The sequence below is a fragment of the Diadema setosum genome, chromosome 10 (genome assembly GCF_964275005.1).
Source record: "Diadema setosum chromosome 10, eeDiaSeto1, whole genome shotgun sequence".
In the NCBI taxonomy this organism is placed as follows: Eukaryota; Metazoa; Echinodermata; class Echinoidea; order Diadematoida; family Diadematidae; genus Diadema; species Diadema setosum.
In genome coordinates this window covers 16,493,230-16,517,268 of record NC_092694.1, presented here as the reverse complement: position 1 = coordinate 16,517,268, position 24,039 = coordinate 16,493,230, and the positions used below count along the sequence as shown (strand labels likewise).

Genomic DNA, 24,039 nt, shown 5'->3' with positions numbered 1-24,039 from the left:
AAGTAATGAGAGCGATTTCGTCAGAGGTAAACGTATGAAGAGGTTTTGAATAATGACCTATAGCCAGAGCAAACTGTATTTATCAAATTATCAAATTCAAATCGCAGATTTGAAGAATATTTATTGAATTATGTTTTAAAAAGATGACTGCACTCTCATTATTCTGATTTTAATTCAAGTGCAGTGGCGTAATCTGTCTGTTCAGAGGAATAATAAACCAGCTAAAAAAGAGCCTAGTATAGGCCTATGGGAAATTATCATTATTATTATTATTACTAAAGGGGGTTTCAACAATGCTGCATAGCCCTTAAACAGTATAATCCTATATGTTGTTTCGCCCCATGAAGTTATCACACACACAAACATACACACACACACACACACACACACACACACACAAACACACACACACGCACGAACCCACTTTTGGTATAAATATATACTTCTATACGCAGATATACAACATTTACTCTCACATACACACTCTTACACAAACAAATTCCGCTCACTTCCAGGCTAGTATATTGTCATTATTTTTCATTTTTTGAACTGTTTAGTGTAAAGAAGTGAAGGAGACATTGTCGAAGCGAACCGCTAATTTTTCACCTGTTCTATGTTATTTTCTCACATTCAGGTTTCGTAGGAGCCTATATCTTTCTCACAAGGCCTGATAGAAGTAAAAATACAAAACGCAAAAAACAAACTATAGCTAGATGTATCGGCAGACATCAGTAGGCTCTGGCAAAATATTTCATTACATTGTTCAAAGATTTAGGAGTGATCCCTGAGGTCACTCCAAAATGAGTGAAAATGAACATTTTCACTCAAAATTCACTCCAATTTCACTCTAAATTCACTATTTTTTGTATTCACTCCTTTAAGAGTGAATATTTTCACTCAATTTTTTTTAAATTCAAATTCAAATTCAAATTCAAATTCAAATTCAAACTTTAGAGAGAGTATGTAGCACAGGAGTGTAGGAACATTAGTAGAGCATTTTATGATACCCCTATATATATATATATATATATATATATATATATATAACATTTTCGTGTAATTAATGATTTGTTTAACCCCTAATTTGGGGGGGGGGAATGCGGAACATCAAGCGCTGAGAAATGAGACAATCTGGAGAGAAATTAGATAACCATCATGACCAAAGTAGGATTTACATATGCTGCGGGGAGAAATGTAACACTATGCCCTATTGAATTTCTCCCAGTGATAACAAAAACAGTAAAAGATCCCTGCCAATTTTTCATACCTGCATGTCTGTTATCAAGCAATTTTATTTTCAGAAGTTTGCACACTTATTAAAATACCTATTAACATAGTATAGGACCTACAAGATCGAAGTTTGATATTTTACTGACAAGATACCTGTAGAGCTGTATGGTAGTCAATATGTCCTTTTTCAGGTGTACCGAGGCTCATACTGATATAATTGGATTGTTGACTTGCCGACCATTTTTCAACGTATATACATGAGTTTATATTTCTCCCCGTGTCCCATTTCTCCCCGGTCTCCCCCGTGCTTTAATTATTTCAGGAGAAGGCACGAAATTTTGACCACTGACATTTCGACCACTGACAACTTTACCTCTGACATTTGTACCACTGTCTTAATTATTTACCTCTGCCTTTATTACCTCTGACATTTTTACCTCTGCCATTTTTACCTCTGCCATTTTTACCACTGCCATTTTTATCTATGCCATTATTACACCGAATTGAACATACCTCCTTGATCATACCATATACCTCCCGTGTTACCAGTGTGTGCGCGATTGATGAGGAAGTGGGGGTGGGGTGCGCGATATGACGCGTGCATGAACAATCGAAAATGAGAGAGTGGTTGGATCCACATAGCGTGCACTCCATATAAGGAAAAATTGCCCTATCAAAATGGCGGTGGTAGCAAGTTTTGGTGGCTGCGTATTTCCTGGGTGAACACGCATTCCACTATGTTTTAGTTCGGTGGTCGGTACCGGTTGGTACAGTACACGTGAGTTTATGCGGAACCTGAACACATGCTTCTGCAGTTCAGCTGAGCACTCTCAACTCATTTTATCTGACCGAAGTTGCGTCTGTGCCGTCATGATGTTACGATCCATTTCTGCTGATCAATGAATTACTGCTATTGAAATTGTCTTGTCCAAGTACTGCAAACATGTTCACGGTAATCCTTCATCTGAACTCGCTGCGGTATGTGGTACCCGCCGCAATGATGATGGGCTGTGCGCCCACGTACCTCCGGGCGTACTTCGGCTGCCACGCTCTCAGCTACGTGCTCCCCGTGCGATGGTACAGGGCCGTGGAAGACACTGTTTGGGCAACTTACCAGCGCCTCGTTGAGTTCTTCTTTGAACACTACAGTGGTGTAGAGGTGTGATATTTGAGTATTTACTTTTGACACTTCTGTTGATGAATCTGGCGCTCGTGAGTGTTCTGTCAAATGTTACCTTCGTGTTGGTTTAGATCCAGCGGGCAGCATGTCCAGGAATGTGACTGTTGGCGTGTGAGGTTGATCGATGACGACAGATCTGTGCGATTGTGAAAAGTGAGTGTAGGGCCTATGCCTTGGCTTGAGTTTATTTTTACTGTCTGGCTGTGATATAGACATCTAGAATAGAAGGGGAACCATGTAGAACTCTTGTCAGATGATGCACACCAAACTGCATCAGAGTCATGTAAGAAATGGGTTAACATCAGGTGTCCTTGAACTGGCATCTTGGACAAGTCAGGTGTGTGCATGCTATGGGAAATACAATCCTGAATGTATGCTAAAGGGGGAAAGTAAATGCTGGAATGACATACAAAGTTTGATGTAATACTGTCATGCCTATCTCTAAACATGCCTCTCCTCCATGCCAAGGTGATTCTGTATGGAGAAGCAGAGGACTGCCTGTCCAAGAAGGAGAATGTGGTGTACGTGTCCAACCATCAGACCACGCTCGACTGGGTCGTCACCGACATGCTGGCTGCGAGGGTGGGCTGCCTCGGCAGAATTCGCTACATACTGAAGAGCGGCCTCAAGTTTCTGCCGCTCTATGGATACGTCTTTGGCCTGGTAAGTGTGCAAAAAAAAAAAAAAAAAAAAGAAAGAAAAAAAAAAGAAAGAAAAAGAAAAAAGAAAAATAGCATCATTTTTTTTTTTTGTGTGTGTCCTATGTTTATATTGTAATATTATCTGTCCTTTTAGTCTCTAGATGCCCATCACACATCTCAAGGGATATGGAGACTGAACATTTTCCTCATTGCTCCTCACCTATGGAACTCCCTTCCATTATTTGTCTGTTTGAGTGTGAGATTGACAATATGTGACCCGCTACAACAAAATGATCCTAAAGTCGGGTGAGGTCGATTATTTGAAAATTGCATGACAAAATTTCCCAATCTTTCTGCTTTAAATTGATATATAACACATCTTATGAAAATAATCGGCTGCGGAGATATCGATGTTTAAAAGAGAGCATGTCGAGACGTATGGGAAATCACTGTTTCGAGAAAAGCGCCCTAAAAGTTTTCCTTGCGACGCAATCGCGATCAAGGGTCACGCTAGTCAATTTTCACCTCCGGACAATAGCAGGTAAACCCTAGCAACCCCCGAAATGCTCATTCAAGCACAGCGCCGGCGGTCTCCTCACCGACCAATCAGTGACCAGGATGCCAGGAGAAGCAGCTGGGCATAGCGCACCCCGCCCGCACGCACCAGTCGACTTGGCAGTGTGCGAGCTTCACGCTTCGGTTAGCGGCAAGCAGCAAACTGACCAATGAGATCACTCCGGTCGTTGTTAGGGGCGGAGCCTATCTGTGGCGCTCAATCCAAATTTTCGAACCGGTTTCTGCTTCGGTTGAAACGCCAAAAACATGGCCCAGAAAAACGCTATTTTTTGGTCTTTCCTTTCATCATTTTGCTTCAAAATTTCGACAGATATGATAGAAGACATGTCAGACTCCAATAATATGTCAAAATCAGAAAATCGTAAGTTTTGACCAGTTATGATGCTCTGACTTCAAACACGATTTTCACGGCTTCGACCGTGCGCGACTTTAGGACCTTTTTGTTGTAGCGGGTCACATATGGACCGCTTTGCAAAGCATAATTGCCAAACAATCAGTTAGTATAGTTATGACTTCATATCTCAGGGAAAGTATCATCATATTTGGTTGATTTTTTTTTTTGGTCGAGCCGACCGGAGGTGAGGGGAGACTAAGGGATCGCCTGCAACGTCTGTCCGTCCGTATTAAACGCTACAAAAACTTAAATTACTTTGTTCTGAGTACTTCTATGTCAATCAAACTTGGAGTGAAGAGTGGATTATGGCTTATAACTTTTGCTCGGTAGGACTCTTTCTGACCAAACTTTGGTGGTGGATATCTCTTGGGGAGTTGAAAAATCACCACAAGGTCAAAGGTCACAGACAGCGGTCAACAAACTTTCAGGGGCCAATGTTAAACAATCAAAGTTAGATTTTTACAACTTTGGTGTAGTACATTTGTAGGCATGATGACACATTTGGGCACTTGCCTTGTTTTTTTGTTATTTTTTCGTAAGCTGCTCTGAATTTCTTTCCACTTCTTTCCACTCTTGTATTTTAACAGCATGGGAGTATTTTTGTCAACAGAGGCAAGCAAGGCACACCACCATCTTTTACAAAGGTGTCCAAGCAGCTGAAGAGCCTGAGAGATCACAAGATCCCGGTGAGTTTTACGCCGAGCTCATGTCGGTATTTCCAGCAGCCATTACTTCTACTCGGTGTTACAAAAAACATTTTCCTCTTTTGATCCTTAATAGTTCAAAAACTATATAGGTACCTATCAGATAACACTGACATTGATATGAACAATAGCTGAATAGTGTCCAATTTTGTTTGAGGTAATTTAATAATGATAGCATAAATCAATTTCATCAAATTCAAGATTTATTTTGAAGTTAGGTTTCAGATTTTGCTCTATTTTCAGCCCTCTGTACGAAATTTTGATTTTGCAAAGGGGTCAAATGGCCACTTAGGAGTGTGTGGTTATTGCAAACACCCCGACAATGGTTCTGAACAATGACCAGGATTGGAATGCTCTATTAGATAGTCATGAAAAATTCCACAATCACAGCTAGTCTTTATTCATCCTGAAATGTAGTGTATGCAGGCACATGAAACATGTGCTTATTTTTTTTTTACTTTATATTTTATGTGCATGCATTTTATCCTGTACCATGAATTCAGACTAGCAGTGCCTAGGGCAATTCATCATGAATTATAAATAAAGCATTCATGTGCCTTGGAGCAAGACACCAGAAGCCTAGTCGAGCAGAGCTCTGAAAAAGTGGTATTCATGGTATTCATGTCTATTGTTCAGGGTCATTGTAAGCACACGCTCACACACGCATCACTGGTTCCTGTGTATGTAGTTCAATCTTGTACAGATGGTCCAAATTCAACCAAAATCTGGAACTTAACTTTAAAATTAATCATCTATGCAATGAAACTGATCCATGTTCTCATATTCAAATCACCTCCAACAAAATTGTACACTATTCAGCTAGTACTCACATCAATGACAGTGCTATCTGATGTATAGTTTTCAAACTATTAAAGGCATAATTTACCATTTGCAGATGAAACAAAAACCCAACATTAGTGCTTTAAATAGTTCTAAAATGAGAGTTAGGGATAGAAACAACCACTGTAAAAATTTGAATCCGTATAATCGATGTTAAGTATTGTTAAATACACAAAATGTGAACAATAGTTATAATAAGAATGCTTTCAGACTAAGCCGTATACAGTTATGGTTTATTGAGAAAAATGCTGATATCTCCTCATATTTTAGGCTTTATTGCAAACATTTTATATGGTAGGATGTTTTGTGATACAACAGACCTACACATATGCATCAAATGTGATATCTTGAACATTTTTGAAATCACTGCTCCCAAAGGTAAACTGGACCTTTAAGGATCAAAAGTGGGATTTTTTTTTTTTTTTTTTGGTAGCACCTAGTACTTCTGAACATGAATTCTTTATTACTGTTGATTTGAAAATGGGTAGTCATCATTATTATATCATTGTTGGGGGGGAGATAGGATGAGGATTTAAATTCTACAGGATGGAGACTGAGCTCAAATCATTCCCTTTTTGTAGCAGTCCATCAGATACTGTGTGGACAATGAACCTCAAAAGTGTGAACACGAATGTGTCTGTTCCAAAGGACAAAACTTGACAGATTATTGCGAAAGGCGCTAGATACTTCTGGAAACCTCTTCCTGGAAACAGAGTTGTAAATTCAAATGTTAACTTTATTAGTGCATTGACCTTTGATAGCCATTTTGGCCCTTTTTCACCCTAGAAAACCCTTGTAAAATACTAGAGGATAAAGTTGTCTCTTTCTGCTACACAGTTAGTATGCTCTCTCATTTATTTGTTTGATTTTTTTTGTGTTTGTTTGTTTAGTTTTAATTCTTTATGTGATCTCAAGGAAAATATCTACAGGTTTGCAGTTTGCAGACATAAACCCTTGTTGGTTGTAAAGGAGTCTGTGCCAAGACTACTACATGCACAACCCTGGCACTGCATGCAGCCTCGAAGCTACAACACAGGGCCTGTGGGACAGTGCTGAAATGGTGCATGTAGTAGTCTTGGCGCAGACTCCTTTACGACCAACAAGGGTTTGTGCCTGGAAACTAAAAATATCGGTGAGCTCAGTATAACAATGCTGCCATGCTATCCCATGACAAAAGGAAATTGAATGGGGTTTTCTGCAAAATAGAGCTAAGATGTTATATTTTAAGAAGTAGCATTGAGACTTTATTGGGTGTTATCAATGCGAAAATCTGATTGTTAATTTTATTTATTTAATTTTTTTTTTTTTTTTTTGGGGGGGGGGGACATCAAAAGGAAGCAACTCTACAGATTTTCTCATAAAACAATGACATTTTCTTCATTTACTAAGAAACCCATTCTTGCTTCCTTTTGTCATTGGATGGCAGACTGAATGTAATTGTTGTAATAGCAGCACATTCAATCCATTGCAGGTGTGGATGGTGGTGTTTCCAGAAGGCACACGATTCAGACCGGACAAGGAGGAGGTGATCAAAGCCAGCCAGGGCTTTGCATACGGACAAGGTGATGATCATATCAGTTTGTTCTGTGCCAGAGGGTGCAGTGCGTTTGAGCCGTCAAAGGCAAACCAAAGTGAACTGTACCAAACTGTGCCAGATTCGGAGCATTCAAGCACTCTGTGGAGAAAGCGTAGGCTTCCTCATGAGTCATTTTTAGAAGGGGACAGGCATTATATGATGGAGAATTTGCACAAATCATTTCATTTTTGTTGCTGTCCGTCAGATACTGTATCGATGATGAACTTCAAAAGTGTGAACACTCTCAGAGCACTCTTGTGGCTCAGGTTTGGTTTGGTACAGTTCAGTTTGCTTTGGGAAAACGCTTGAATGCACCCGGAGACTTTTGAAAGAGTGTACAATATTATAGGATTTTTTTTTTGTGTGTGTGTGTGTGTGTTGCTGTCAAAGTGTGAAAGGGGTTAAGCCACTACACAAGCCGGCTTGATGATTTTCCCCAAAAAAGTTTGCTTGAATTTAAACACAATTTTGTTGACATCTTAATATTCAAAGCTGAACTGAAGAAAAAAAAAAAATGAATATGATATGCCTATAAAGATGATATACAGGTGTACTAAAAATGTAATTTAATTTTATTGATTGATTGATTTTTTTTACACAATATGGATTTTCGGGACGAGTAAGATGAATACAAAATAATGTATAATATGGTTGGGTTTCCGTGTTATGACCAAGTTCTTTGTTTTCTAAGTCTTTCTCAAGATCAAAAGGGAAGATTTTTTTTTTCTCTGATTTATTTATTTATTTTGTTAATTCTTATAGAACTCTACTTGGACCCAGAAGACAAAGTTCTTATTATTCTTACTGTTTATTTGAGATTTGAAGAGATCGCTTGGTAGAAGAAATAAAGCAAATAGTATGCAGTATCAATATGAAAAAAGAAAAACAAAGAAAAATAAGTCTGTTATTTATGTCTGCTTAGCGTGAATTATGCACTGTAGTTGTACTGTGGGTAGTTTCTCGATTGAATACAGTGGTTTGACGGTGCCTATGTAAATGGGTCTTAAAGATGATAAAAAGTTTTGGTACCTCAAAAGTTTCCCTGAATTTCCTTGTCTTGGTTTGTGTTTCAGGTTAAAGTACGTTGTCTGTGAGAATTACTTGCCCCAAGGTGCTCTCATGTCTTAGTAATCATGCAATAATGGTTTCGTACCAGAGCCGTCGTGGTACCGCGGCGAAAATTATAGTACAATGTATGTGTATTGTACGAAACCACTGACTGCGACCAGCACCGTGCAGCCCCATACGCATAGCTAACAGCGACCAGCAGCCCCATACGCATAGCGTAATGGGGCTTCGCATTGTAGCATCCAGGATCATGAAAGAATTAGTATCGCGGGTAACAGTCAATTTAAAATCCAAAAATTTCTTCAATTTGAAGACTTACCAACTAAGTTGAAGTATTGAAAACAGGCTTCGGACAACGTTTGGTTCTGCCAATAGTCCCTTTCTGGTCGAATTGATGACTGAATGTGACTCGGTCGAGAGGACCTTGGGAGAGCTACACTGAATTGACGACCAGCGCATCTTATCCGTTCATGGATTTGAAATCTGTGTGCATGCATGTGATGTGTTCTCATGCACTGGCTGTAGTATTCAGTGTACATAGTTCTCCCAAGGTCCTCTCGACCGAGTCACATTCAGTCATCAATTCGAACAGAAAGGGACTATTGGCAGAACCAAACGTTGCCCTAAGCCTGTTTTCAATACTTCAACTTGATTGGTAAGTCTTCAAATTGAAGAAATTTTGGGATTTTAACTTGACATGTACCCGCGATACTAAATCTGTCATGATCCTGAATGCTACAATGCGAAGCCCGATTACGCTATGCGTATTAATGGGGCTGCTGGTCGCAGTTAATTGCATGATTACTAAGACAAGAGAGCACTTTGGGGCGAGTAAGTCTCACAGTGTTAGTTATATGGAAGGTACTTTAACCTGAAACACAAACTAAGACAAGGAAATTCAGGGAAACTTTTGAGGTACCAAAACTTGTTATTATCTTTAACCCATTTTGTATGAGATTTGTACAGGAATAGCTGGGATCTCACAGGCAGTATATTCAGGGCTATCATTAAATTACTCCAAATTATTTTTTCCCTTGACAGATCTTCCTGTCCTGCATCATGTACTCTCCCCCAGGGTGCGAGCCACCCACCTCTGCGTGGAGGGGTTCCGGGGTTATGTAGACACCCTCTATGATGTCACAATAGCGTACTCCAACACAGGGGAGCAGGGCGAGGGGCAGGTCAAACGACGAGAAGCGCCCTCTATGCCAGGTACCCAGACACTCAATTATCTCACCTTCAATACAGTGTATTGTTGGCTCCACATTATAAGGCCTCCTGTCTATAGCGGCCACCTGCTTATACCTGCTACTTGAAAATCCCCCGCACGAAATTGCTGTATTACAGACCCTTTCATAGTGGTCACCTGCCTGACACGGCCAGCGGTTATTTATTTTGTGTCCCAAGGTGAATATCTAACTGCTTATAGCAGCCACAAAAATTTAGCTCAACTGTTACTATCAGCCACGAATACATTTGGCTTTTGCGTTCATAAGGTGAATCCTACCAAGTCCTATCAAAATAACAGAAGTAGGCTAAAAGAAAATTAAAAATGAAATAACTGAACAAAAAATATCTCCATGTTACAGCTGCTCATGTAGACTTATTTGCCAATTTTTTTTTTTTTTTTTTTTTTCAAAAGAATAACAGGTTGTATTTGCTGCTATTATACAATGCAAAAGTTGGCCACCTGTCTGTAGTGACCACTTTTGTCATTTCCCTTGGATGGCCGCTATAGACTGGTTTGACTTTATAAAGATGTTTACCAGGTATGTGACGTCAACGCCTTTCTCAGTGCCTTTCCAATTGACATGAAGTAGACAAGTATGTTGAACAGTTGGCTGCATTAGAGGTTTAATTGAAGTATTTTAATAATACACATTGCCTGCTTGCAATATCAGCTCTTTCTCAAGGTTGAAAAAAGTAAACTTAAACGTTAGGCCTACCCCTATGAGCAACGTTTTAAGTCAGCTAATTCTGTCTTTGCAAATTGAGCATAAAACACACCCTAAGACAAACTGAACAGGTGTGACAATGACCAATTTTCCTAGAAAGACTGTAGATGCATTTGTAGAGGGAAGGAAGATTGCATTTTGCTCAATTCATTTGCAGCTAATTTCATGAATGACAAAAGAGACTAAGCTAACAGATGCATTTTAGTGCAGGAGGAACTGACCAGAAAGAATTCTCAGTGCATTACTGGATTGTTACATCTTTTAAATGAAATTTCAACACCATGTGCTGTAACTATAGATGCAGTGTCATTTTTTTTTTTCTCAAGAAAGAAATTTAGTTCATTATACATATATAGTGTATAGTGATAATTTTACAATAATACAGAGTATTGGTATTGCGGCATCTATCTGGTAAATATATTCCAAAGCACATTGTGAGTAGAGGCAGGAGGAGAAGGAGAAAAAATACAATATGCTGTGTGAGAACATGAACTAAAGTTCCTGGCTCTGCATTGTTATTTTCAGATTTCCTAATGGGCAAATGCCCTCGGATACACATCCACATGCGTCGGATCGCGGTGGACAGCATCCCGTCAGATATTGTCGACTTCCAGAGATGGTTGCACGGGGTCTTTGTGGACAAAGACAGGTACGCTTTACAGATCCAGAGTATGAGATGCCCAGGCACCTTCAGCAAGTCACAGTGACAATAATTCAGCCTGTTTCAAGGCTGTTGCACTAACTGATGGTGCCGTATGTAAATGTACAGGGGGATGATGGGGGACGGTGTATCACCCAATTGGGAGCACTACCCTGGACCCCTACCCCTCCCCACAATAAAAGCTTTTGTGGCCCCTCTCATACTTGACATGTACTGGTAGGCTACCATGATGGTTTTGTAGTGGAGTGCAGATGAATGGCTGACAGAGCTGGAGGTGCATAGAGGTCTTTCCTCATCAGTAGACAGGATTTGTTGACACCTGCCTTTTTTATGCCTCCGCCACGAAGTGGTGCCGGAGGCATTATGTTTTCGGGTTGTCCGTCCGTCCGTACGTACGTCTGTACGTGCGTACGTCCGTCCGCATTCGTTTACGCGATAACTTGAGTAATATTGACTGGAATTTTACCAAACTTGGTCCAAGTATAAAGTATGATGGGGCAATTAATTAATTAGATTTTGGGTGAAATCGGCCAAAGGTCAAAGGTCAAAGGTCAAGGTCTAATCATTAAATTGTATCTGTTTATGCAATAACTCAAGACTGGATTCAGCAAATTTCACCAAAATTTGTCTGAGGATGATGTATGATGGGACAATTACTTGATTAGTTTTTGAGTGAAATTGGACAGAGGTCAAAGGTCAAAGATCAAGGTCAAATCCTAAAATTTATCTGTTTACGTGATAACTCAAAACTGGATGAAGCAGCTTTCACCAAACTTGGTCCAAGGATGATGTATGATGGAGCAATTAGTTGAGAAGATTTTAGTGACATTAGGCTTGCAGGGCTGCACACTAACCCATTTTTTCTGCCGGTCCAACCTGTCTCTGTCGGACCGGTAAATGCCCCGTTTTACCATTTTTTGCCGGTCCGAACAGAAAATTTACCGGTCAACAACAACAACCTAAAGAAACCATTAAATGACTTGCAAACTTATTTTCTTGTTTTTTATAGACGTACCCCCCCCCCCCATGTACATTTTACAGATTAATTTTTTTTAAAAACTTGCATTATTTATTGCACAAAAAATAAAAAAAGAGATAGGAAAAAATAGAATGTTTGTTTGTGAATTACAGTTTAAAATGATAATGAACAAAATCAGATTGTATCAAATGCGTTTGTGACTTTTTCTAAACATCGGCACACGAACTTGCTGCGTAACCTGCTCTTGGTGGTCAGTTGGATTGCGACGATTTAATGAATTATTTTAGCTGTGATATTTTCTGATGCACGCGCTACAAGGGGTTCTTTATTTTTCTCCCGATAATCTATTCCCATTTGTGCATGCGTTCTTGAAAGGTACACGACATGCAGGGCCGAATTCGCGATCCTTTTTGCGCCCATTTCCACCTCAAATATTAGCGGGATTGTGACGATTTCATAAATTACTTCGGCTGTAATATTTTCTGATGCGAGCGCCAAAAGAGGTTGAAAATGTGTCCTTTATTTTTTCCCGACAAACTCTTCGAATTTCGTAAGTGCGTTCTTAAAAAGATGCACCACATGGCCGAATTCATGGTACTTTTTTGCCTATTTCTACCTCAAATATCAGCGGGATTGTGACGATTTCATAAATTACTTTGGCTGTAATCTTTTATGATGCACGCGTCAAAAGGGGTTGAAAATGTGTCCTTTATTTTTTCCCAATAAACTCTTCGAATTTCGTAAGTGCGTTCTTACAGATGTTCCACACAGCCGAATTCATGATACTTTTTGCGCCTATTTCTACCTAAAATATCAGCGGAATTGTGGCGATTTCACGTATTACTTCGGATGTAACTTTTTGTGATGCACGCACCGGCAAGAATGGTTGAAAATGCGTTCTTTATTTTTCTCCCTATAATCTCTCCGCATTCCGTACATGCGTTCTATGACACGGCCGAATTCACGATCATTTTTGCGCCTATTTCTACCTCAAATATCAGCGGGATTCCGATGATTTCATGAATAACCTCGGCAGTAATCTTTTATGACAAACGCGCCAAAATGGGTTGAAAATGTGTCCTTTATTTTTCCCGGATAAACTCTTCGCATTTCGTAATGCGTTCTAAACAGATACACGACACGGCCAAAAATCATGATTCTTTTTGCGCCTATTGTTTCCTCAAACTTCAACGGGATTGCGATGATTTCATGAATTATCATTCGGCCGTAATCTTTATGATGCACGTGCCAAAAGGGGTTGAAAGTGTGTTCTGTATTTTTCTCCCAATAATCTCTTCGCATTTCGTACGTGCGTATACGACACGGCCGAATTCACGATCCTTTTATCGCCTATTTCTACATTAAATATCAAACGAATTGTGGCAATTTCATGAATTACTTCAGATGTAATCTTTTGTGATGCACGCACCAGCTAGAATGGTTGAAAATGCGTTCTTTATTTTTCTCCCCATAATCTCTTCGCGTTCCGTATACATGCGTTCTTGAAAGGTATACGACATGGCCGAATTCACGATCCTTTTTGCGCCTATTTCTACTTCAAATAGCAGCGGGATTGCGATGAGTTCATGTATGACTTCGGATGCAATCTTTTATGATACACGCGCCAAAAGGGGTTGAAAATGTGTCCTTTATTTTTCCCCGATAATTTCTTCGTATTTGGCGTTTTCAAAATTATACATTGCATGCAGGGCCGAATTCGATATTCTTTTTGCGTCTATTATTGTTTACTCAAATTCCAACGGGATTGCGAAATTTTCATGAACTACTATTCGGCTGTAATTTATATGATGCAAGCGCCAAAAGGGGTGAAAATGTGTCCTTTATTTTTCTCCCGCTAATCTTTTCCCATTTCGTACATGCGTTCTTGTCTACAAGGTATACGATACGGCCGAATTCACGATCCTTTTTGCGCCTATTTCTACCTCAAATATCAGCGGGACTGTGGCGATTTCATGAATTACTTCGGATGTAATCTTTTATGATACACGCACCAGAAGGGTAAAAATGTCTTTTTTGTTTTTCTCCTGATAATCTCGTCGCATTTGTATATGCGTTTTTGATAATCAAGACGGCATGCAGGACTGAATTTAAGATTCTTTTTTTGCGCCTATTATTTCCTCAAATTTCAACGGGATTGCGTTGATTTCATGAATTCAGTGTTATTCGGCTGTAATCGTTTATGATGCACTCACCAAAATGTGTCCTTTATTTTTTTTTTCTTTTTCTCCTCTATAATCTATTCGCATTTCGTACATTATCTTTTGGAAGATACGACGCGGCCGGTCAAATTCATGATCCTTTTTGGGACGATTTCTACCTGAAATATGTAAGCGGGACTGCCATGATTTCATGATTTTTTTTTCTCCCTAGTATTATCTCTTCACATTTTGTGCATGCTTTCTTAAAAAGTACACGGAAGGGCCGATTTCGTGATCCTTTTTGCGCCTATCTTCGTTATGAGAACATTCTGAACGAATGAAAATATCAATTTGTGAAATGACTGTGCAAAATGAAAATAAACGCAATCAGATCCATTTACTGTATCGCTGAATATCGAATGTGTTTTTACTTTTTCTAAAAATCGACACAAGTAAATTAGTTCTAACATAACTGCCACGCTGCTGCGAAGCCGGGATCGGATCGATCTTGCGTTAAAAAATCATGAGTAAAATGACCCAGAAATGCGTGCGCTTCTTTCAATGCTTCTTGTCTGACATGACCGCCGATCGCAAGCAAATGAGAAGCAGTTACTAGTACACTGTACATGCTTTGCATCGTTTGCTTTGCATGTATTTGCTGTGCACGGGAGCAGCGCCAAATGCGCAAGCGAGCGCGAATGTAACTGGTCGACTGCTAGTGCTCAAAACTATGTTTACTGTACAAATTGCACCGGTAGACATAAACGAAAACTTGCGTAAAACTTGTTGAACAGTGCGATATCTTGCATTCTGTTTCTCCCTGATTGGGGCTGCTCTTTTCCTTTCTACTGACCCCACCAATGCTTTTTTTTTTTTACTGGTCATGTCGGACCGGTAACTTGTGGATTTCCTGAAAAGTTACCGGTCCGACAGTGACTTTTACCGGTCTTTGACCGTCGGACCGGCGCCAGTGTGCAGCCCTGCATTAGCAAGAGGTCAAAGGTCATAAGGTGAAGGTCAAATGCTAAAAACGTTGCTATTTCCCCCATATCCATTCAATGCCCGAAGGTATTATCTTGAAACTTAGTGTAGACATGTACTACTGCATAAAGATTCTCCAGAGAGAGTTTCATGTCATAAGGTCAAAGGTCAAAAGGTCAAAGGTTAGGTGAATATGTTACAATTTCACTTTTCTTGCAAATGGTTCAATGTATCTTCATGGAACTTGGTACATACACATGTACTGACTGGCAGGGATTTTCTAGGGAATGTAGGGGTCATGGGTCACTAGTCAGGGGGTCAAAGGTCAAGGTCAACTCAAAATTTTACTATTTCCCTCATATACTAGTATATGCAATGCTTACATTATTATTTTTAAAAATAAAACTTGATATATACATGTATTCCCTAATGGAGATTCTCTGAGAAATTTCCAGCCAGAAGGTCAAAGGTCAAAGGTCAGGTTTAAATGCAAATATATATATATATTATACTGTAATTACACTCTTTCTTCATACCTTGAAAATTACTCAATGCATAAACTTATGAAAGGGTAGGTCAGAAGTCAAGTAAAAATTCTCAATTCCCCAAATACAGGTACCTGCACTCTTAGACAATTATAGCAAATCTAGTTCAAGGAAAGTGAACATTCAAGATATTTCTGACAAACCTGTCATTTCAATATTTTGTTAGTTTTGTGAAACTGTCATAACACATTGTGAAGACATTGTACCATACACCTATTGGGAGAATCATGCATTATGGCGGAGGCATCAGTCGCCATAGCGACATTTCTAGTTTATAATATTATCAACCTGTTGAAGGCTAATCCCAAGTATATTCGGGCAGGTGTTGATGGGAAATGCATGCTACAGCGAAATCAGCGCGTCCTCAACGGGTTAAAGTGTATGACTGAAGTTCAGTTGTGCATGTCGTGTGATAATGAATTAGCATAATGCATTCCAGTAGTATTATGATCGACTTCATACATTCGTTCATACATCTGTTGCGAATACAAAAATGCTCAGTATTTCTGTGTTTCCTTAACCCTATTCTAACTGGGGGGGGGGGGTCAAATTGACCCCCCCTCGACATTTCGCGCCACGATTACGCAACGCGTAAAGATTTTGCTGCGGCGTTTTGTGACTTTTTTCATTGAAGTCTCCCGCATATTTTGAGACCAAATTTGCGACGTCCGGGTACACCGTTATGAATTTACGCAATGTTTTGCATAATGCATGTCAACCCAAAAACAGCTCAAATTCATGATTTTGTGTACAAATCCAATGCAAATTGTGTGTTTTTGTTTAATTGATATGAATTAGATTATTTCAACTTTTAACAATTGAAATTAATCAATTCTAATGTAGATCAGTTTGGAAAAGTGCCTGCAACAAATTTTGGCAAAAAAACAATAGAAAACAAAACGTTGAAAAAACAATAAAATACATAAGAAATTAACAAAACAATACAAAACAAAAGAAACTGACTTTGATTGCGCTATTTTTTTATAAGAAAATTGTTCGATATGTCTTGAGGAACTCTGACACAAAAATTTATCAATCCTTCAATCTTTTTAATGGAGTTATAGGTGAGAATATGATTTCATGCGTTAATTTGCATAATTAATTTATTAAAAAATAAAAAATTAAATTTTTATGCCTCCGCCACGAAGTGGTGCCGGAGGCATTATGTTTTCGGGTTGTCCGTCCGTCCGTACGTCCGTCCGTACGTCCGTCCGCTTTCGTTTATGCGATAACTTGAGTAATATTGACTGGAATTTTACCAAACTTGGTCCAAGTATAAAGTATGATGGGGCAATTAATTGATAAGATTTTGGGTGAAATCAGCCAAAGGTCAAAGGTCAAAGGTCAAGGTCAAACCATGAAATTGTATCCGTTTACGCGATAACTCAAGACTGGATTGAGCAAATTTCACCTAACTTTGTCGGAGGATGATGTATGATGGGGCAATTACTTGATAAGTTTTTTACTGAAATCGGACAGAGGTCAAAGGTCAAAGATCAAGGTCAAATCCTAAAATTTATCTGTTTACGTGATAACTCAAAACTGGATGAAGCAGCTTTCACCAAACTTGGTCCAAGGATGATGTATGATGGGACAATTAGTTGAGTAGATTTTAGTGACATCGGCAAGAGGTCAAAGGTCAAAAGGTCAAGGTCAAATGCTGAAAATGTTGCTATTTCCCTCATATCTATGCAATGAACAAAGGTATTTTCTTGAAACTTAGTGTAGACGTACTACTGCGTAAAGATTCTCCAGAGAGAGTTTCATGTCATAAGGTCAAAGGTCAAAAGGTCAAAGGTTAGGTGAAAATGTTGCAATATCACTTTTCTCACAAATGGTTCAATGTATCTTCATGGAACTTGGTGCATACGCATGTACTGACTGGCAGGGATTATCTAGGGAATTGAGGGGTGGTGGGTCAATAGTCAGGGGGTCAAAGGTCAATGTCAACTCCTCAAAATTTTACTATTTCCCTCATACAGTGTATACTAGTATATGCAATGCTTGCATTATTAGTTTTAAAACTTAATATATACATGCATTACCTAATGGAGATTCTCCGGGAAATTTCCAGCCAGAAGGTCAAAGGTCAAAGGCTAAGGGTCAAAGGATAGGTTTCAATGCCCCCCTCCCCCAAAAAACAAACAAAACTATTTTGTACTTTAATTACACTCTTTCTTCATACCTTGGAAGTTACTCAATGCATAAACTTATAAAAGGGTCCGTCAGAAGTCAAATAAAAATTCTCAATTCCCTAAATATGTGTACCTGCACTCTTAGACAATTATAGCATACCCAGTTCAAGGAAAGTGAACATTCAAGATATTTCTGACAAACCTGTCATTTCAATATTTTGCCAGTTATGTGAAACTGTCATCACACGTTGTGAAGACATTGTACTATACACCTATTGGAAGAATCATGCATTATGGCGGAGGCATCAGTCGCCATAGCGACATTTCTAGTTTTTATTGTATGACCATATAATCTTGTAGTTGACATCCGGCTCTATGTACAGGCAAAATTTTGCGGCGATCGCATGATCGGCGGCCGAGATCAGTAAAAACTTGGTCTCAAATAGCCCAGTTAGAATAGGGTTAAAATAAGCAGGGTTTGATAACTGCTTACTTTTCCTCAGGTGGCTCAATCTTGCCACTAAAATCTTATGAAGTAAATTTTGGTGAACCCAAAAAGAAATGTATTGTCCCTAGATTAATGAAACATAACATTTGTTATTAAAAAACATTTAGAGTACTATTTTTTTTTTTGGGGGGGGGGGGGAGGAGGGTGGAATTTGATAGCTGGAGATCAAGTTTTATATAGCGGCCCTAGGCTACTGCTAATATCAAGCCCTGGTATAAGTGTATATTTTCACTTTCTGCAGAATGCTGGCTGACTTCTACTCCGAAGACCCAGAAAAGAGAGGTCACCTCGAGGGCGAAGGTCGTAGATCAAGACTTGGTCTGGGAACCACTTTTCCGTCGTTTGCCGTCTCGATGCTCAGCATGGTGCCGTTCGTGATGTTGTCTTCCCAGCGACAGGCGTACTGGAAGCTGTGGGTTTACGGGAGTCTCTTCACTGTCATCTGGATGAAGCTGACGACATAACGCAACTTTAGTGCATCTCAAGTCGAGACTTTTAACCCGTACCGTTCACATTAGGGTACCAAATATCTTGTACCAGTGCAGTGAAGAGAGCTATGCACTCTTTTTTTAAAGTGGAGGTGGTTATTAGCATCTTGAGTGAAGTCCTATCATTACCTTCCCCTCATTCTCACGTATCTACACAAATGCATCTGTCATGTAGGAAAGTAGTTGTTACCCAGACTGCCGCTTCCTCGGTAAGAATAGGATGCCCACACCACAGGGCGTGTAATCACGAGACAGTGTTCCCTTAAATCTGATATTTGTGAGGAGTGGATTGCCAAGTGCATTGGGCAGTTCAACAGTATTCTACACACCTTGTTTGCACTATATAAAAAAAAAATTCAAATGTTGTGACTGCTACAATGTATAGGTCCTTCATTTACAGTCACTGTATTTTTTTTCTTCTTCGTTAAAGTCTCGTTTGTATCAAATAATGTTATGTACTATTACAATTGGCTTTTATAGGAGATAGATTTCAACAGTGTGTAGTTGGATGAAAATCCATTGAAAAATGATACCTACAATTTCACAATGCAACTATGAAATGCCTACCTCATCTAATTCATTACATTAGTTCTAATTTAATGAACTATTAGAAGGAGAAAGGGAACTTCTCTTTAAATTTCAATGGACAAGTTGTTGTAGAAAAAAATGAACACAGGACTAGAATGAAAGAACCAACGAATCTGAAAGTTTTGATTTCATTTTAATTAAGTATTTTTTTTTTTCAGGTACTGGTGATTTTAGCAGAGGAATATGGTGGTCAGTACTTTCATACCAAATAGAGAAAACACTCATATTACACACTTCGTTTGACTGTCTTTTAAAATCTTGAGACAGTGCTCATTGTTACTTGCCTCTCAAAAATTATCAGATTTATTGTTGTATGCAATATCATCTGTTTTATATTTGTATGTTTTGTGCTGCCAGCTGAGAACATATATTTGGGATTGATGGTATTGTGTCTTAGTTTGATTTTTATATTCTATAAAGGAAGATTTTCCCCATGCTATTTTTACGCAGAGGAGTTTGTGCCTATTAAACCATCAATTTCTGTACATGCAGCTTCACAATGTGCATGTAACTATTGTTTCACTACATGTGTGTTCACATTTAACCTCTTTTTTTTTTTCTTTTCTTTTTTCTTTTACAGAAAGCCCTTTTGAAGTTGAAGTTTGAAGTTGAAGTTTGAAGTTTTATTAGCAACAACATTTGAACATGTACATTTTAAATCATTATACAATTGTATTTACATACATATCGTTGCTGGGGTGACAAGACCTTGTATCTCAAATTTTGGTGAAAATGACTTTTTTGCATTAATGGTCAAATAATTGGTTAAGTGATGTCCTGTCCAAATCCCAGCTGTCTTGCCCCAAAAATGAAGCCACCACGGCATGTCAAAGGAACGGCTATCCCATTCAGTATAGTGCTTTGGCCGCCATGTTTTTTGGCTCTCCTGAACATTTGACATTTTTGAGATACGAGGTCTTGTCACCCCAGCGACGATATATGAAAAAAAAATACCTATCTATTACTCCTTTACAATAACATGATTAAATAAAGACATTTGAGATTTAAATGTGATACATGTAGCGTAATTCTACAAAGTTGTTGTTAACAAGGAAACCAAAAGTTAGCACACGTGCTAGTCGAGATTGGTCACCTTGATCTTCATACTAAAAGCTAAACACAAACGAAAAATTATTACATGGTTGGTTTAAATACAACGTACATCATATATTTTCTAACATAGAAAACTAATTATACTTGATACAATATCTATTAGAGAAGGGAATCTGCAAGGCATTTACGAAATGTAGATCTTTTTGCTTTGTTTTTTTTTTTTTTCCTGTCTCGCTCACTTACCACCTTGATTTTTTTATAATGATTGAAATCATGTGGCAAGGATGTCCGTGACATGTTTCACCTTACTTTTATCTCCCTTCTTACGTTCTTCATCCTATTTTTCTATGTTTTCTCTCATCCCATGTTCACTGAAATTGCCGTGACATTGCTCTCATGTAGATAAGCTAGGGAATAACCAAAGCCATTGAATATGTATTTACGTGCCAACCGTCCAGTTAATTTGATATAGAAGTTTGATACAGTGTATCATAAGCACTGTACTAAATTGTGGGGGGGGGGGGGGGGAAATAACAAAGTACACTACTCTGTTCCTCTGTTAACCAGAGAGGTCCTGGGCAAACTTAGAATTGATTAGAACTTGATTTTGTTTCAAGTGACCACTATTGAAAGCACTGAATATTTACATGCAAGCTACATGTACATGTACCACAGGCCCAACAGCTTTGAGTCTCCTTTGAAAGACAATGCAATGGAGATAAAGTGCCTTGCCTTGGGGTACAGCCGCTGCAGCTGGGGACACTCTAGTTAGAAACAGCGTGATTTATGATCTCTGGTCTTACCCACTGAAATACACAACAGATTTTTGAGTTAAAGGGGAATTTAGAATCTTGTCAATCACAGAGATAATCCAGAGCTACACATACCAAGTATCCCTGATTCTGCAGGAGTCTCCCTGAAAATGTCAAAATCTGTTCATGTCTGAATAAGAGAATATCAAAATCTCCCTGATTTGGGAATTGTTGTTGCCCATTGAAATGCATGTAACACACAGATATCTCCCTGATTGCTGTGTGGAATCTTCATGATTTGGATGTGGGAATGGTGGCAGACCTGATAATCACGACAGATACATGTAGATCTTGTGAAAGAGCTTGTGACTTTATATCTCCATTCAATCAAGAAAAATTCACAGCAGCAGTACAATACTCCACTCTGCTCATCGAGGGGAGGTATGGATTTTCGCCCGTGTACTAACATCACATTGCTGTGTCGTGATCATTCATTACCGTGTTGGCATTCCATACATTGTACATTGATTGTGGGTGTATTATGTATACATGCAGCTATATGTGGTGCATGATCGCACCAGCGGTACTCTATAGCCCACCATCATCATTGTGCAACTTGATGCAAAGAACTGTTTAATAACCTCGTGCCGAATATAAGAAGTTATATCAGAATTTGTGGGCTCTTTTATGTACATGTAGGAAGTACATTGTACAGAATAAAGGGTATTTTATTGGAAATTTCTTGAACTTCGGATTGGTCTGTTATCATCTCTTACTGCAAGCAGTGTGTGCATTTATCAGTTTGCAGTTTGTTTGTGTGTGTGCATATGTGTAGCTGCAAGGATTGGTGGGAAACTTGTGACCACTCACGGTCTGCAAACTGGCACTGGATGCACACACTACATGTACAACATCTACCCGGTACCTAAAGTCTAAGTTGCGTACACATAGCTTATACTTTCTAGAAAATATGTTGCAAAAGCAACAAAATGTAAGAGCAAAAAACGATTTGTGAATCATGATGTACAGTGTATGAATTGCATTACAAAAATTGGATCCAAATTAGGGTTAGGGGCAGGGAAAAGGTCCGGGGTAATTGTCGGGGGGGGGGGGGGGGGGGGGGTAATTCTCCTAAATATATGTACAATGTATTTAACTAGTCTAGTCCTCGAAATGATTCAGCTATCACAGCCGTCTAAACTTTGTTTTATGAGTAGAACCAGTGAGTTATTCAAACCTGCAAACACCAAAGAAAATACATGTACCAAATACACTACAGTTGTTACACCACGGTTTTACCTGTGAATATTACACTGGAAAAATGAGCAAAGAAAATGGGATTCCATCGGGATTTGAACCCGAGACCTCCGGAGTGCTAGCCCGGTGCTCTACCGACTGAGCTATAGAAAGCCCTAGTTCAGTGTTCTTCAATGCTTGGATGGTCAGAAGCTATAGCAGTGTGTTTGTGCGATGTGACACACACGCACACACTTAAACCTGGCATAAACCCGAAGGATAATTCAACTTGGGGATTACACTGTGTTGTCTACACACACACACACACACACACACACGCCCGCAAAGATTCATTTGGCATCCAATCATAAATTTGGACTGGCTTGTCAGGAGGGTCAAAAGAGCTACAAAGTGTACATCCATGTGCAGAAAACAAAGAGCGGGCATTGGAGTTGTGTAGGTCCGTAATATGTTACATGTCATGTGACACATTTTGTGTTGTGAGATTTAATGGGGAGACTTGGCCACTTCAAACAATATGATTAAATTCTCATGTACATGTATTTCAAGTGCTAGGAACTGGATTTTTCTTTCACCTCACTCCATATGTGACCTTGCATCTCAAAACCAACAAAAAGTTGCCAGAAATTTAATGTTTTAATAGCTAAGGGCAGATTCTGAAAGAGGAGACTTAAAGCTTTAAAATGATGTCAACTCAATTCAAATGGACTCTCTTAACCTATAAATATTGGAAAGAAAGCACACACCCTGGAAATGTGTGTACCAAGAAAAGAGATTCTGAGGTACATATAGGGTCTATTCAAGTGCTTAATCTCACCAGGCCATGCTCTGTGCTATGAATGGGACAAAAAACAGGATGTACCACTCCACAGCAACAACAATAAAGGGATTATGAGATTAAGCTGAAATTGAGCATGCTCTACTACCACATTCTAAGACCAATGCCAACTTTCAGAGCAGCAGCACCATCTTTTCAAAAGTTATTGTTGACAGTGATCATTAGGGGTGTGTATTAAAAGGGCTTTTAAGAAATGAAAAGGGGGCACTGAGACATACATGTACCTAATCACACTACGTACATGTATTCTACAAAAGTGTTCTAGAAAATCTGCCAATACACAATTTCCCATTTGTTTTGTGATTCTAGACTTTAACCCAATTCTAACTGGGCTATTTGAGACCAAGTTTTTACTGGGGGGGGGGGGGGGGGGTCAATTTGACCTCCCCTTCAGATCTCGGCCGCCGATCACGCGATCGCCGCAAAATTTTGCCTGAACATAGAGCCGGATGTCAACTACAAGATTACATGGTCATACAATAGAAAAATGTTGATTTTCCATCAAAAAGACTGAAGGATTATTAAATTTGTGTGTCAGAGTTCCTAAAGACACATCAAACAATTTTCTTGAAAAAAAATAGTGCAATCAAAATCATTTTCATTTGTTTTTTGTTTTAATTTCTTATGTATTTTATTGTTTTTTCGATCTTTTGTTTTCTATTGTTTTTTTGCCAAAATTTGTTGGAGGCACTTTTTCAAGCTTATCTACATTAGAATTGATTTATTTCAATGGTTAAAAGTTGAAATAATCTAATTTATATCAATTGAACAAAAAAACACAGTTTGCATTGGATTTGCACAGGAAATCATGAATTTGAGCGGTTTTACGGGTTGACATGCATATGCAGAACATTGCGTAACTTCAGAACGGTGTACCCGGACGTTGCAAATTTGGTCTCAAAATATGCGGGAGACTTCAATGAAAAAAGTC

The 24,039-nt window shown here is 38.9% G+C and overlaps 1 protein-coding gene across 1 annotated transcript; it reads left to right on the top strand.

Annotated features, from left to right (window-relative positions):
* The first annotated feature begins 1,966 nt into the window (after positions 1 to 1,966).
* On the top strand, positions 1,967 to 20,101 carry LOC140234078 (1-acyl-sn-glycerol-3-phosphate acyltransferase epsilon-like). The gene is made up of 7 exons (XM_072314159.1): positions 1,967 to 2,389; positions 2,879 to 3,073; positions 4,609 to 4,707; positions 7,037 to 7,127; positions 9,251 to 9,421; positions 10,690 to 10,813; positions 18,374 to 20,101. Exons 1-7 carry the CDS (start codon positions 2,174 to 2,176, stop codon positions 18,594 to 18,596), a joined length of 1,119 nt encoding a protein of 372 aa, XP_072170260.1. The 5' UTR covers positions 1,967 to 2,173; the 3' UTR covers positions 18,597 to 20,101.
* Positions 20,102 to 24,039: the final 3,938 nt, after the last annotated feature.

Coding starts and splice junctions, on each gene's coding strand:
- LOC140234078 (XM_072314159.1), top strand. CDS start 2,174: ATGTTCACGGTAATCCTTCATCTGAACTCGCTGCGGTATGTGGTACCC. Junction 3,074..4,608: donor ATGGATACGTCTTTGGCCTG/GTAAGTGTGCAA, acceptor GTATTTTAACAG/CATGGGAGTATTTTTGTCAA. Junction 4,708..7,036: donor TGAGAGATCACAAGATCCCG/GTGAGTTTTACG, acceptor AATCCATTGCAG/GTGTGGATGGTGGTGTTTCC.